The sequence below is a fragment of the Drosophila eugracilis genome, unplaced genomic scaffold (assembly GCF_018153835.1).
Source record: "Drosophila eugracilis isolate 14026-0451.02 unplaced genomic scaffold, ASM1815383v1 contig_1197, whole genome shotgun sequence".
Lineage (NCBI taxonomy): Eukaryota > Metazoa > Arthropoda > Insecta > Diptera > Drosophilidae > Drosophila > Drosophila eugracilis.
The window spans coordinates 1,693,198-1,707,842 of NW_024571981.1; the positions used below are offsets into that span (position 1 = coordinate 1,693,198).

Consider the following 14,645-nt stretch of genomic DNA (forward strand, 5'->3'; position numbering starts at 1 on the left):
TTTTTTCAGGACAAGGTGTCTTCACGAAACCAGTTGTACACTTTCCTTGCCCATCCCTGTGCTGGCATTCCAGTGTTGTTTAACAACGTAATTTCACACGTGTTTTAGACACCGCACCGCACGTTTAATTTCATTTCTGCGCGAAACACTCATCTAAAATGTCCGAAGCTGCTGAAACCCCGAGTGTGGAAGTACAGGAAGAGGAAACACAGGCCACTGAGGTGCCCGTGGTGGATGCGAAGAACGGCGCTGCTAAGGAGGAACCGGCTCCGGCAGCCGAAGAATCCACCGGTGACTTATCCAAACAGGAGCGCGCCATAATCCGACAAGTTGAGTACTATTTCGGCGATGCCAACCTCAATCGGGACAAATTCCTGCGGGAGCAGATTGGCAAGAACGAGGATAGCTGGGTGCCGTTATCTGTCCTCATCACCTTTAAACGGTTGGCTGCCCTGACCACGGATTTCGCCGAGATTGTGGCTGCCCTCAACAAATCGGAGGAAGGCCTCGTGGAAATCAGCGAGGATAAACTTAATCTGCGTCGCCATCCAGAGCGTCCCATCCCGGAGCATAACGAGGAGCGGCGAAAGGAGATCCAGGAACGCACCGCCTACGCCAAGGGCTTCCCTCTGGATTCCCAGATCAGTGAACTCTTGGACTTTGCCGCCAACTACGACAAAGTGGTTAACCTGACCATGCGAAAGCACTACGATAAGCCCACAAAGTCGTACAAGTTCAAGGGAAGCATTTTCCTCACATTCGAGAACAAGGATCAGGCGAAGGCTTTCCTAGAGCAGGAGAAGATTGCTTATAAGGAGCGCGAGTTGTTGCGCAAGTGGCAGGTTGACTATCTCAAGGAAAAGCAAGAGGAGTACGCCCAGAAGAACGAGAAGCGGAAGAACAAGAAAGAGGCCAAGCCGGAGCCGGCCTTTGAGCTGCCCAAGAACGCCATTGTGGTCTTTGAAGGTGCTCCGGAGACTTCAACTCGCGAGGAGATCCGCGAGGCTTTCGAGAAGATCAAGGACTTCGAGGTGGCCTACATCGAGTTCGCCAAGGGTGAAACTAAGGGTTCCGTGCGTCTGACAGAGGCCGATGCGGCCGAAAAGTACATTGCCAAGGTGGAGGAGGGAAAGGTGAGATTACCAAGTATAATTAAACTTCAATAGGCGTCAAATTTATTTTGAACTTTCCAATCCTCAGCTGAAATTCAACGATGAGGTCTCCCTAAATCTGCGTAAGGCCACCGAGGAGGAAGAGAAGGAGTTCATCGACAAGGCCATCGAATTCATGAAGAAACGCCGAGATTTCACCCGCAACAAGGGCAAGCGCTTCGGACGCAAGCGTCATGGCGGAAACGACCACAAACATGGCAATAAGAAAGCGCGTGGGGATTAGCTCATCCATCTATCTTCCGCCACCCGAGTGTTTTGATGGCAGTAGACCAACCTTAACTGTTACTCGGTAGATCTAGTTGACCTAGCTTTAAGCGCTTACTTATTAAACATATGCTTTCTTGTAGTTTGCAAAAATAATCGTAAGAGAAACAGAAAATTCTCCAAAAAAATATGTATAGTCTGTTTACATAGATAACGAGATGAACTCTAATTTATTTACGGATCCATTTGTTTCCTTAAGCAGAGTGTTTTAAATAAAGACCAGTTTGTAAAACCCGAAAAATAATTTAATTCATTAGTTTGTAATTGTTTTATTATTGCTGTTTTGTGTGTTTTTGATCTCTCTGTGTTCGTGTATGTGTTAAATTATTGTAAATGAATTTAACTTAAAAGCATAAAATTTATTATTATAAGTAATTAAATGCATATACAATTACGGAGAAAATAAACAAAAATTTTCAAAAATTGCTTGGAAAACTATAATAGCAGTTACTAGTAGGTAATACAATGATTTCGTTAAGGTTCGCTTACAAAATATACGCACTCAGGGTAGAATTAAAACTAAATGAATTAACTAAATAGTTTGGGTTGCATTGCAACACCGACTAAAATTAAATTAGGCTATCAAGTAGTTCTTGCGTTATACACGGACATTATAGTAGATAATGGGGGAACAAAACGAAAACTTCACAAGGTAAACAAAGATCTGCGCAAGCACAAAAGTTTCACAACATTTTCGGATTAACTATGGTATTTTCAACAACCGAAATTCATTCTCTGAACTGGGGAATCGTATTGCGAATATGGATATATTCTTTATGATACGTAGAGTCGCTCATGCTAAATTGAGAGCAAGAGCCTGGGGATAGAACTAAGATCGAATATATGTGCACTTGATATACGCGGATACAAGAGTTACGATTACGTGTACTTAATCAACATTTACGCATAAATTAAACAGTTACAAACAACGGCATCGTATTGCGATAATATAATGTTTAGCGATGTGTAAGTTATCTTCTTTATAAATAGTATGTGGTGGGGTGCGCTCAAGCGGATCTCTCTGTAGCCGGCAGAAAATGTACAAAGCTTCAGCCAGGAATTCTCGGTATTCTTCTTTGCTTATTCACTAGACTAACACGATTTACAAACGAGGCTCCTTGAGGCTCTATCCTTTAATGTGTACAACAGTCGATCTAATCCATATATATATATGTAAATATCTAAATAATCAAGTGCGTTTCGAAGGCCATAAAACAGTCACGTTGAAAATCAAAATTCAAATAGTTCTGAAATGTGGTCAGTAATCAAATAGTGTCCGTTGCCCCTCGTCCGTTAATGATGAGTCAATCAAAGTCATAAGTATAACGTTATAGAGCCAAGTCAGTCGTTAGAACTCCATGGCGACCATCATACGGTCTTCAAACGCACTACACTGCGATCCTATCCGATCCGGTCTACTTCCAGACAGGCGTCAGATCCAGGGTGAGATTCTGAATGGTGCGGTTCCGGGCAGAGCTGCGCTTTTGCTTTACGGAGCTGGTGATCTCGTTGACCAATCCCTGGCAGTCGTTGCACACGGTCACCTGCTCGCCACGCAGGTTTTCTTTCTGCTCCTGTGTCTGGGCAAGATGGCTACCAGAGGAAAAAAGGTTAAAGCCCCTCGAAAAGCGAGATCTGAATGGATAGAATTTGATTTAATAAGAACGAACTATATTGGAACATCATCCCAAATCTCACTTTCTCTCCAGTGTGCTGTTGTTGGAAAGCGGTCGATATGCTGGGCTGTGCACGGGCAGACTCCGAGGTCCCTCCATGCTTCTTGACATGGCGTTGTTGTAGTGCTGCTTTTGCTGCTGATGAACGCCCGAGGGTCGCATGGCTGCGGAATAGGAGGCCGACATGGTTGCCTGGTCGTGTAGCGCCTCCACAGCGTGGCCAGTGGTGGCCGCCGAGGATGAGGATGCTCCGGGACCCACGCTAATGCCCGGCGTGCTCATGTTTGATCTTTGGTGCTTGGGTGAGGATGGGGCACTGCCCACAGTGCTGCGAGTCTGGACGAATTTCATCAGTAAGTCGACGATTAACATCAGGAATATAACAATGCATACCTTTCGCTCTGACTCGGAGCGCAGGAGACGCTCGATCAGCGACTTGGGAAACTGGTCGTCCATTATATTCCCCGTCGATGACGAATGCGCCTGCTGGGCATGATGGGAGGGTGATGGGGTGCTCGAGCTGGCCGGACTGGACAGCAGCGATGGCGAGATCAGCACAAGGGGCACATTGCGGAAGTGCTCCGAGGGAATGCGCATCTGGAGGTAAAGATAAAATTATTAATAAACGTAAGTCATTACGAAAATCAGCCCTAATTACCCACCTTGGTGTAGCACTTGGCGCAGACGGTGCGCTGGCACAGCTTGCACTGGATGCCCCAAGGACCGAAGAACGAAAAACGGGTCCGCAGGCACAGGAAGCAGACGCGACGCTTTTCAACATCCTCCTTGACGCGCACGTCCATTGGCAGGCCCTCCAGCTCCGCCTTGGTCATGACGGAACGGATGTGAACGATCTCCGCCAGAGTGACGGACAGGCGATCGTCCCCCCGTTCCATCCAGGTTTGCTTGTCCATGAAGGACTTGTTCCATGGGCCAAGCGAGGATGTTGAACTGGCCTCGTCTGAGGGATGGGTCATATCCGAAGGACTTTTCTTGGGCGTCTGTAAAGGATTTAATAAAGATTTTTCAATTAAGTATTGTTTAAAGATTGTTAGGACAAACAATAAATAAAGGTATCCTTAAGGGTACCAAAAAAAAGTCGAGCTTGTTGCGGGGAAAATAACACCCCTTGAGATACAAGTCATACTTTAAATATGTCTGTCCATCTATTAAATTACAATAACAAATTTACGAGGGGGCTCTTCTCATAAATTCTTTATGATTATGTTGGGAAACTCACCTCCTTGCTGACGTCGTCCGATTGACGTGACTCGGGCCGCGTGGGCGGCATGGAGTGCGTCTCGTCCAGGTTGCTCTGGCATCCCACGATGGTGTGGCGCCGCAGGGAAGCCCTCCTCGACTCGCATTGAGTGGCCAGGTCGTAGGCTGTCAATGAGATAGAAAAAAGGGGAGAAGAATGTCAGTCAGGGTCAACAGGGCGGATGAACTATTTTCATATGCGAGTTCGAGGACAGTGAAGGTGGAGAAGCGGGAAAAATGGCAAATGTTAAATGTCAGATGATTATTTCAAAGGCAAGCTGTGTATATTTGTGTGGCAAATGCTTTCATGGCTGAAGTCTAGATGCAATTTCGAGATCCAATATGGGGGACAATCATGCAAGATGGCAATGCATTATAAATTTCTTTCTTTTTTCTCTTAGCAAATATTTACATTCCAGGGCCGTGTCGTAGAACCTGTGGTACTCGTCCTCCGTGAAGGATGGCTCTTCTGGAGGCGCCGCCTGTCTTGCTGGCTCCACTGACCGGGATTCAATTTCATTTCAGGCAGCAGTTTATTTTGTTCGTTTTTGTTTTCAATAATTTAATTTGGTATTGTAAGCGTAATTTGTGTTTTGGCAAAGTTAAAAATACATTATTTTCATACTAATAATGGCAACCGAAAAGAAAATTGAGTTAGTACCAAAGGAAAAGCTACTACGGAGGTGCCATACGAAATAATACAAAGGGGCAAATTGCAGTAGACTTTCTTTTATTTCTACATTTCACTTAAGTGCTTTCGTTTTTACAAAATATTTCGAGATTATTTTTTGTATATTTGTGTGGCTTGTTGTGTGTGCTTGAGTGCCTCCTTAACCGATCGCCAATTTCAAATTGTTAATTATTATTTCTGCCCACACCAAAATTTCTTTTTCACAGTTTTTTCATTTTTTGTTCTTAGTGCGATTTTTTGTTGGTAACTATTCATTTTGTTAGGGCTTCGCTTGCGTCATACAAAATCATAAAAATTAAGAAATCGATATAAGTTAGCAGTGTGTTCACAGAAAAACGATCAAATACCTTGGCGAAATTAAGTTTGTTTGTTGTGGAAGGAAAGGAAAAAGTAAGAAACAAAAATAATATAAATTAAAATGATAAAAACTGAAACCATATCGCAGACAGTCAGTTGCATTGCCACAGAATATTATGATATATCTTTACCGGCTCTTTAACTTTCTGTCTGCAATTTAAACCCAAAATATATATAGAGAAAGACTTAAGGCAATGGCTGGGCCATTTCGTTTTAGCTAGAGCATAAAGTAAACCGGTTTCCTTAACCGAAAGACAGGCGTTAAGTAAACTTTGGGAAGTGCTTGATTAATTAGCAGACGAGTAATTTAATTAACTAGATTAGAAAGTTGTAAGTTTATAAAAAACTTGACTTATCTTAAAGTATCACCTGTAAGAACTAATAAACCGAAACCGTAAATCTATGTTTTAAGTTTGATTTTCAACCGAATTGATCTCAAATTACAAACAATCGAAGCCGCCCTTGTACTTTGTGCTCTAGTGTGGTGTGCTCCCAAAGTGCCCAAGTGGGTTAAAGATATAGTAATTGCATAATCCCCGGTAGAATCGGATACTCACTTGTGCGTCGGGGCCGCATCAGCGACGCCGTCTCCCGGCAATCTTGTCGTGCTTGACTGGGCACCATGTAGCCACCGAATGGATATGGCGGCATCTTGGGCTGCGAGCAACGGTGCATCTCGGCCAGATGAGGATGATGCTGGTGGTGCTGCTGGTGGGTGGCTGCTGTGGAGTGGGAGCTACTAATGCTGGACTCATCATAGAAGAGATCATCGTCCTGGAAATATCAAAATATTTTGTATTTTTTACAGATCTTATGAAATTCCAGGAAACTCACCTGAAACTTGGAGAAATCCACTTTGATGAGCCGCTGTCTGGATCGTGACAGCGTGGAGTTTGCACTTGGAAGCACTGAAAGAAATAAAAAGCAGATCGTTGTAACAATAAGTCCTCGATTTCCCAGGCCGAAAGTGGTGGGAACAATGCGCTTGATTGGATTATCTAATGAATATCATTGGGCAATGGAGCAGGCAATCTCTGGATAACTCATAATGAAACTGGATTTTCCGACCCTTTTTTGCCCGCTCATTGCGCAATTAGAGGTGACATGTCTGGGTTCTCACTTCCACCGAAGTCAAAAGTCGTCATTGTTTTTTTTTTTTTCATTTTTTTAGTTAGTTAGCTACTCCATAATAGCCGTTAAGCCCAACGCACTTAATGGTTCTACTTGTGAAACCCACTCTGCTTGTGCAACGTCTGGGAAACTCGTATCTGCAGCGGAAGAGTTTGCTTTGCCTTTGTGCAAGTCCATGATAGTTTATGGGTTTACGGGCTCTGTAATAACTGCTACGTGATCCGGCTAGCCACTGACCATTGACCAATGACCAATGACCACCCGGGGGCTAGACATTATCCACTAACTTTAACATTTTACTCGGGGGCAAACACGAATGTTTTTATTGATCTACTTTGGTTTTGTTTTTGTCGTGAAAAAAAATAAGAATAGGAGAGATTGGAAACATCTAAAATTGGCTTTAAAAAGTTAGTTAAATGAAAATAAATAGTAAACATAATTTCTAGTAAACATATAATGATCCCTTCTATTCAAAAGAAAAACTGACCTTACATTTTTCCCAATCGTTTACATATGTTGTTGTTAGCAACAATAAGCATTAACTCTTCGCCACATCTACAAGTACATATCTTTCTTGTGTTATCTATTCATGCCCCTAATGACTTCGATGTTGGGCTAACAAATAAACAAAGTCCACAAAATTTGTCCATGTTTATTTGGCAACAAAGAGTATTCAACCTTCGACAAAACTTAACTCTTTCTTGGGCTTTATTTCTTCATGCCTCTAATGACTTGGGCTTAAAATCGAAGTCATAATATGACGGCAATTACCAGAGCACTGCAGTTGCCTCGGAGTAGCTCCTTGAACACAAAACTCTGCCTTGGGGAAGTCTACGAACCCCATTCCAAACTCCTCACTACCCAACTCCCCATTCCCCCACTCACTTTGCACTTTGGGGCAGACCTGAAATCGAAACCAGGTCAAAGCGGAGCACATTCAACAATGGGAAAACGCTTTTGTATGTTTTTTTTTCGAAGAGGTCTAAGGAGATGCTGATGACTACCTTTTGATGACTTGATGGCCTGTCGTGGTTTGGGTGTTGGCGGATTATTGAAAGCCGAGGCTCTTGGCGCCGCCCGAGGCGTTGGCTGTGGTTGGTCCAGATCCTGGTTAGGATTGGGAGTGGAAGTGGATTGGGTATGGCTAGACTCGCCATCGGAGCCGCAGTACAATGAGGCATCGCTGCCAATGTCCACCAGATCCGACTCTCTTGGCATGTGATGGGACCGGAAGACGGAGGCCGCCGAGGAGCGTTTCACTGGCCGGGCATCCATGGGTTAAGCCTGGCACATTTCCCTTTGGCTTTTCACTTTTCGGTTTTCTCACACGGTTGCATGGAGGCTATCGATCCGAATCCGGAAAAAAGGGAAGCCACCCCTCCGTGCCACACTTTTCTCTCTCCTCAGAGAGGGTTGATAAGATTCAGACCAGGTTTACCCTGCTGCTCCATTAAAATGCGGCTTAACTTAATGCATTAAATTGGTGGCACTTTAAGGTAATTTGTTTATTTTATTTAATAGCCAACGCTTTCGTTTTTTTTTTAATTTCACTTGGCCCACAGAATAACAATAAACTAAAGAGCGTACAACGACGAGGCGTCTCTAGTGAAGCTCGACACGGAACTGAGAAATGTGGCAGCTGTCAACTCGAGTTTCCCCACTTTTCGACTCAATCTCAATTTGCGCATGCGCCGCTCACAAAGAGAGAGCGCCAATGTTTTGTTTTGACATTTAACAGTCTAAAAAGTTGTTTAGCCATCGTCGCTGTTGTTGCGTGGGTGATTTATACGTCACCGTTGAGGTGATGACGTCGGCATAAGGCAACAAGGACACAACACATACGATGAGTAAGCAAGTGAGTCCTTCGAGGATATAACAATTAAAGTTTCAAGACTAAAGAACAAAGAAAGTTGAGGGCTGTTTAAGGAGTTCACGGACTAAATAAAATTAATATCCCTTTCATTTTCTAAAGACCTGAAGACTTCAATTTTCTTTTAAACTCTATTTTTATCAAGCACCTCTAAGTATGCATTAAAATTCTCATTACATTTTCATTTTCGCCTTGATGTTAGGCTACAAAAATGTTTGAGTATGTAAAATAAAACATGTAAAAAGAAGTCTATTAACATTTTGAAAGAATTATTGGAATAACTAGTTTTGGGTATTATTAATTTTTAAATATTATAAAATATAAGGTTTAGAATAAAGACAAAAATATATATCTTTTACTAACAATGCTTCTTTACAGATTTATACAATAACATTTAGCAACTCTGATTATCTAAATCGATTTACCTTTGTTGTATTTTTCTTTTACAATAAACCTAACTAATCAACCAACTAAGAGTCATAAGAAATATTTTCGGTCAGCAGTTGCACTTTTAGAAATAACCCAAAAGACAGAGGATGGAAACAAGATTCCCAGCCGAAAAGAGACCCCAAACAACCAACAATAGCCAACCTCGTCTGAGGTGAGGTTGTCGTGCTTGGTTTTTCTTGGCTTAAATGTGGATGGTATTGTTTCTGTTGTTGCAATTGTCGTTGTCGTTGTTGTCGTCGCGTTGTCGCTATCTTTGTGTGTCACAATTTTGCACGCTTCTTCCAACAAAGCGGATTGGGGATTTCAAATTGGGATTCGGGATGGGGATTGCACAGGAAGAAACAAAATTTAAACAGGATCCTCATTTGGGTATACTATGATATTATTTCCATAACTTAGCATATTATTATAATGCATACAATAAATAAAATTTGATAAACAAGTTCAAGTACTTATATGTTTTGGTATTTCTCAGCAATCGATCTCTGATTCTTTAAAGTTTTTCTTCAGTGTCGAGATTGGAAAATGTTGCCGTTTTTGATCTATGTTGGCATGCGCGCTCTGCGCCCGGCAAACACATACAATCAGCCGAACAGCAAACAAACAAACAAACATGGCAGAGAAAGAGAAGGACGGATGGATGGACGGACAATGGGGCTCCCCCAGCGACAAGTGCAGTGAAAAGTCTTGCTAGTAACTAGTTTTCCCCAGCACATCTCCTTCCCTCTATCAATCTACACTCCTCTATATTTCGCGGCGGCAGGAGACATCGGCTATCTATATAAGCACACATGTGCGACAACAATTTATGGGCGGCTGGCGTTCAAAATTTGGAATCGACGATGACAACACAACGTTCGAGAGACCAGGACACAAACGATAGACGCCCGCAAAAGATTAGAGGCGGCATCTATTTTTGGCAGGCACTGTGCAAAAGCCATAAGTTTCCCCTTGACAATGGGCTTGGCTTTTCGAAGGAAAGGTCAGTGAGAGTGGCGGTTATTAAATGGTTTTTTCTTAGCCTTGGGATAATTGGATATTTTGTTTTAGGGAAAATCTTTATATTATGAATCACTGTTTTAAATGTTGAGAGGCTTTCAGAATCCACTACTTATGTTCAGAAGAAATTTTAAATTATAAACACTTACTGCTCTTCCTCAATGTCGGTACTTCCGGCGGTGTGATCTGCTTGAGCTCCTTGCCCTTCCGGATGGACTCCATCAGCTGTTCTCGCGGAGAAGGTTCGCACATGCGGGGTGGCCCCAATTGGCGATCGCTGGCCTGAAGGATCCGGAAATCACAAAGATACAATATTAAATAGTGAACTTATAATTTTTATTCGAAGAGCGAAAAGTAATTTGCTTTTTTTGGTACAAAAAACAATCAAAGGTCATGAGATCAAGACAAGCAAAAATGAAATGGTCAGGAATAAGAGCCACAAGATCAATATTTCACACTCCGCAAAGCGGCAAATGGGGATTTTGATGATGGGGCAGTGGTATTGCAGTGAGAATTGAGGTTGCTTTTGGGACTTGCGATGCGGATGGATTTGGAATTTGTTGAGGCAATGGGATTGGGGGCGCTACACACCTTCTTCAGCGGCGGCCGTGACCTGATGAACTCCAAGATCATGGCGTGGGCATCTTTCTTGACGCGCGGCGGAATATCTCCATTCACCATCACCTTGCGCAACTGATACTTTCTGTGAAGAGAAATTTGGGCTTAGATGCGGTTTCTGATTGGGAATTATATTTAATTATTGATGGACAGTGAAAAAGAATAGGCTGCAATAAGGAAAATGCTTTTAACATTCTCTTTACTTAGGGTAATAGTAGTACCTTTTTTTAAAAATTTCGAATAAAATCAATTATTAGTTACTAGTTTACTACTATTGTCATAACTTTTGTTACCATAACAATCATTAAGAAAAAACAAACAAAATGAAAAGAAATTTGACTTGTAGCCATAACAAAATAATTATATTAATAATGATAGCTGGTAGTTATTTATTGGTAACTCTGTTGCAGTTTTTAACGGAACTTGCTCTATTTATTTTCAGTTAGATAATACAATGACAAAATCGAATAGTTTATTACTCACTTGGCTCTAATATCGCCCATGAGTATTTCGTAGGGCGTCAGCTCGTACTCAATGGGTGTGCGTTCGTGGTTGCTCTTCTTCAGCCGCACACCCCGACGCAGTTCGTCGATCACCTGCACCCAGAAGCGTGCCTGTGGATTGGGAAAGGTGTGGTTAATCATCAATACAGACCAGATCGATATCTGGGACGGATCGTTGAAGATATGGGACAGGGCAAACATACAAACGCAAACACAGACAAACGGAGAACATGCAACGGAACTATGGAGCTATGGACCTACTTGCAATGCCCTCCACAGCTGCAGATCGTGCTTGTGGCAGGAAGAAAAACAAACAGAGTGAGAGGCGCATTTCACTTTTGCAATTATTTTCATTTAATTAGCCAATAATTTAGACTCCCGCTGCGAGTAGATGAGAGGGGGCCAGCAATCCATCGACATGACAAGTTAACAGTGCGTATGAGTAATGTGTGTTGAATGCTGCGCGATGGCAGGAAGACTATTTAGCACACAATGGGGTTTAATATGTAACAGTGATCCGCAATTTCACTTTCCATTCGCCATTTGCCATCGTCTCTCTTCCTGTTCACCGTCAATTGGTGGCCATGCATTTTGAGACACCTCATTAAACATGCAAAACGGCCGAGGAAGGTGGAGTATGTTAGGGTCCGATTTCAATGAAGGCATCAATGGCAGCACATGTTTTGACACCATCTTGTTGTTGCACATATATGTACGAGTCTAAGATGCCGCGCCATGCTTCAATTACGCTAACAACAGCAACATTAGATACAGCAGCAACAGCAACAGCAACATCAACAGACATCACCAGCAACATCATCAACTCACTGCAGCAACATCAACCCACCATTGAGTGGCAGCAGCTTCCGCAAGAGACGGGATGTATCTGTTGCTTTTGAAATACTTTTGCCCATGTGCGTACAACATTGGTATCGTCTGGATACAAAAATTAGCATACCAAATCATCATCATCATCATGAAAGGCAGCTGAGCGAGACTCAGACTCGATGTCTGCCAAAAAAGAAAGATTTCCTCGGAAAACCTTTTTCCCCCCGTCCAGCAAAAACACGTTCAAAACCATCAAGAAAATGTTCAAAGAAAAAACAGAACCAGCTAAATTTCCGCAATTCCAGCATAATAATAATAGCCAAAACAAAAACAATGTAAATTCAGTCAAAAAGTGTTTTAACAATCAGTTGGCTGTGTGACATTCTGAAGGCTGTTGTCTTCCCAGAAAACACGATAAAACGCTGACTAAAGACACACTTCTCTTCTTGCAACTCTCTTGGCAGTAGTCAAAACACAAGACAAGAAATAAAAGAAAAACGCTCCCTATAAACAATGGGCCAAACGAAGGCAGAACAGTCTTATCGAAGAACTAGAAAATGATAAGACGGCATTTAATCAACCCTCTACAATGGCCTGAAATTGAGTTTTGCAATACCAACGAAAGTAAACACACTCGACTCGTTACCAGGTCTTCTTTCTTGGCTCATATGATATATGGTATATGTCTGGCCAATTAATTGGCCAATTCCATGGCTGCACCCTCTTTTTTAATCCCAGCCTTTCGGCACATGCAAATTCACGGGTGTAAAACATATATACTCGTATATATATATAAAGTGAAAAATATTTATGGTCTATTTCATTATCTGATTGCATTTGTACTGTACCCCAGTATAAGCAAATATTATGGCATAATGATGTGTCGTCTATTTCGCACGCAAAGGTTTCTCATTTTAACGGTTTTTTCCTTCGGACATGCAAAGATTGGCAGTGAGGCGGGGAAAAGGCAAACCCATCTATGGATATACCATTCACAGAGAAAATAAATGTACAGTGGATAAAACTATTTAAGGACATTAGCTCCTTTCATTTTTTATGTTTACTGCCGTTAATTTCAGTTATTAACAGCTTTATGATAGTCTGTTGACTTTGCCAAACAAAGGAAAAATTGATTGAATTTATCAATTAGCAGTTCGTATAAATAAAATCATTCCAGGAATTGTGGAAAGAATAAAGAATAAAGCAGATGTGATTTTTAATCAAGTTGGGATTTGGTTAAAGTACATTATGAAATTAGAAGATTATTTAAATTAAATATTGGAATTCTACTTTGTAAGACAGCACTGATAGTTTACCAGCTGTGTAGATTGTATGAAAAATGCAAATCAGAAACCACTATAACTTTTAAGAGCCCCCATAAAAACATATTTTTCCACCTTATCAACTTTTTTTTGGAACAAACTTTGCCAACTGTTCTTTGACAGTTTCAGGTTTCCATCTGATTGAAAAAATCAAACACACCTCGAACGGTAAAGCCAACTGTAGTATAACTTTTCACGCCACCAAAAAAAAAAAAAAACGTCAAGAAAAAATCAAATGCAAAAACAAGAGCAAATTTTGGTTTGCGTGTCTGGCCAATTTGCGTGTGTGTCTCAATGAGCTTCGGAGGTTGGATGGCGGCGATATAGCGGGCCGATGTGATGATGGCAAACTCCTGTGACGGCCTCGACATATTCAGCAAAGGTCAAAACAAACGCCAATACATATTATACATATACAGATGATATATGCGCCCATTAAAATACCTAGCAGAAAATATATAGTAGTAGATATATAGAGCGGCGTTGAACTCATTAGGATGATGGCCAAAACGGAGGCGACCACCGCGGGCCAATTATTGAAATTAAAAGTGAATTTCATTTGGCAATGCATGAAATAGTTCACTTTTTTATACCAACCCCAGAGCGGAAAACCCCGCCACAAAAATGCTCGTGATCTCGGCGATAATGATTATGGTGATGATGGCTTATGGCATATGTTTTTCGGTTCGAAGAGGTGCGCCAAACAAATCGTGAGTCGGTTAGCCACTGTAGGCCATTAGTGGTAGTGGAGCACCCATTACATAACTACTAGTATCTTGTGGTATTCGTGTGACGTGTGACGTGTGACGGGGGACTCTTGAAGAATCTTACCCAGTCGTTGAAGCCCAGCTTCGCCAGTTCTTGTTGCGTGGTGGCTGAAGATTCCGAAGCCTTGATCAGCTTCTCGGCACCTGCTATTTGAGATTGTTATTTAATAAGTAGTCTTTTTAAAAGTCTAATTGAATACTTACCGTTGTTAAGGACCTGTTGCAGAAAAACTCGGAGTTCTATGGTCTCGGTTACGAGGGCTCTGCAAACAGCTCTATAGTGATTCTCAGGCAGGGTCGTCTTTATGTGATTTCTGCAGGTCTATAAAGGCATAAATGGTTAGTAATTATATATATTTAATAAATTCTATTTAAATTTCATGACGTAAAAACAAACCAATGCAAAAATAACACACCATTGCTATTTATTCTTTATTTCCATATACATACTAATACTAATGGCTGTGCGAAATAACCTATATTTTTAAGTTTCACACGAAAACCACGGCATATCAATCTTGATATCTTTGCTGCGGTCAGAGCTAAATAACTCTTTGCCAAACTAAGGCTTTTATGACTGCTAAAATTCTAGGAATAACCAAAAAAGATTACCATTATCTGCGGATATCCCGCATACATAAATTCTACGTACCAAAAAGCTAATTACGTTTTACGCCTTCGGCAATTTCCTTTCACTTCTTATTACGATAATCATATCTCGTATATAGACCAACTCA

General features: G+C 41.7%; 2 protein-coding genes across 6 annotated transcripts in view; one reads left to right on the top strand and one right to left on the bottom strand.

The window, feature by feature from the left end:
• The first annotated feature begins 75 nt into the window (after positions 1 to 75).
• Positions 76 to 1,677, top strand: LOC108115471 (la protein homolog). Its single transcript, XM_017226931.2, has 2 exons — positions 76 to 1,133; positions 1,201 to 1,677. Exons 1-2 carry the CDS (start codon positions 159 to 161, stop codon positions 1,393 to 1,395), a joined length of 1,170 nt encoding a protein of 389 aa, XP_017082420.1. The 5' UTR covers positions 76 to 158; the 3' UTR covers positions 1,396 to 1,677.
• A 97-nt stretch (positions 1,678 to 1,774) lies between these two features.
• The window catches only part of LOC108115470 (protein spire), a 38,983-nt gene continuing 26,112 nt past the window's right edge, over positions 1,775 to 14,645 (bottom strand). The window contains exons 5-17 of one of the 5 annotated variants that reach the window (XM_017226925.2): positions 14,113 to 14,230; positions 13,973 to 14,052; positions 10,972 to 11,102; positions 10,462 to 10,573; positions 10,020 to 10,152; positions 6,255 to 6,328; positions 5,978 to 6,194; positions 4,785 to 4,871; positions 4,353 to 4,498; positions 3,775 to 4,113; positions 3,506 to 3,709; positions 3,135 to 3,448; positions 1,775 to 3,071 (exon numbers count right to left, since the gene is read on the bottom strand). In XM_017226925.2, the coding sequence (XP_017082414.2) occupies positions 2,852 to 3,071; positions 3,135 to 3,448; positions 3,506 to 3,709; positions 3,775 to 4,113; positions 4,353 to 4,498; positions 4,785 to 4,871; positions 5,978 to 6,194; positions 6,255 to 6,328; positions 10,020 to 10,152; positions 10,462 to 10,573; positions 10,972 to 11,102; positions 13,973 to 14,052; positions 14,113 to 14,230 (2,175 nt within the window). In that variant the 3' untranslated portion in view covers positions 1,775 to 2,851. Of the gene's footprint in view, positions 3,072 to 3,134; positions 3,449 to 3,505; positions 3,710 to 3,774; positions 4,114 to 4,352; positions 4,499 to 4,784; positions 4,872 to 5,085; positions 5,411 to 5,977; positions 6,195 to 6,254; positions 6,329 to 7,555; positions 8,187 to 10,019; positions 10,153 to 10,461; positions 10,574 to 10,971; positions 11,103 to 13,972; positions 14,056 to 14,112; positions 14,231 to 14,645 lie in introns of those variants that run through there. The other 4 variants (XM_017226924.2, XM_017226926.2, XM_017226928.2 and 1 more) reach the window with 4 other exon arrangements.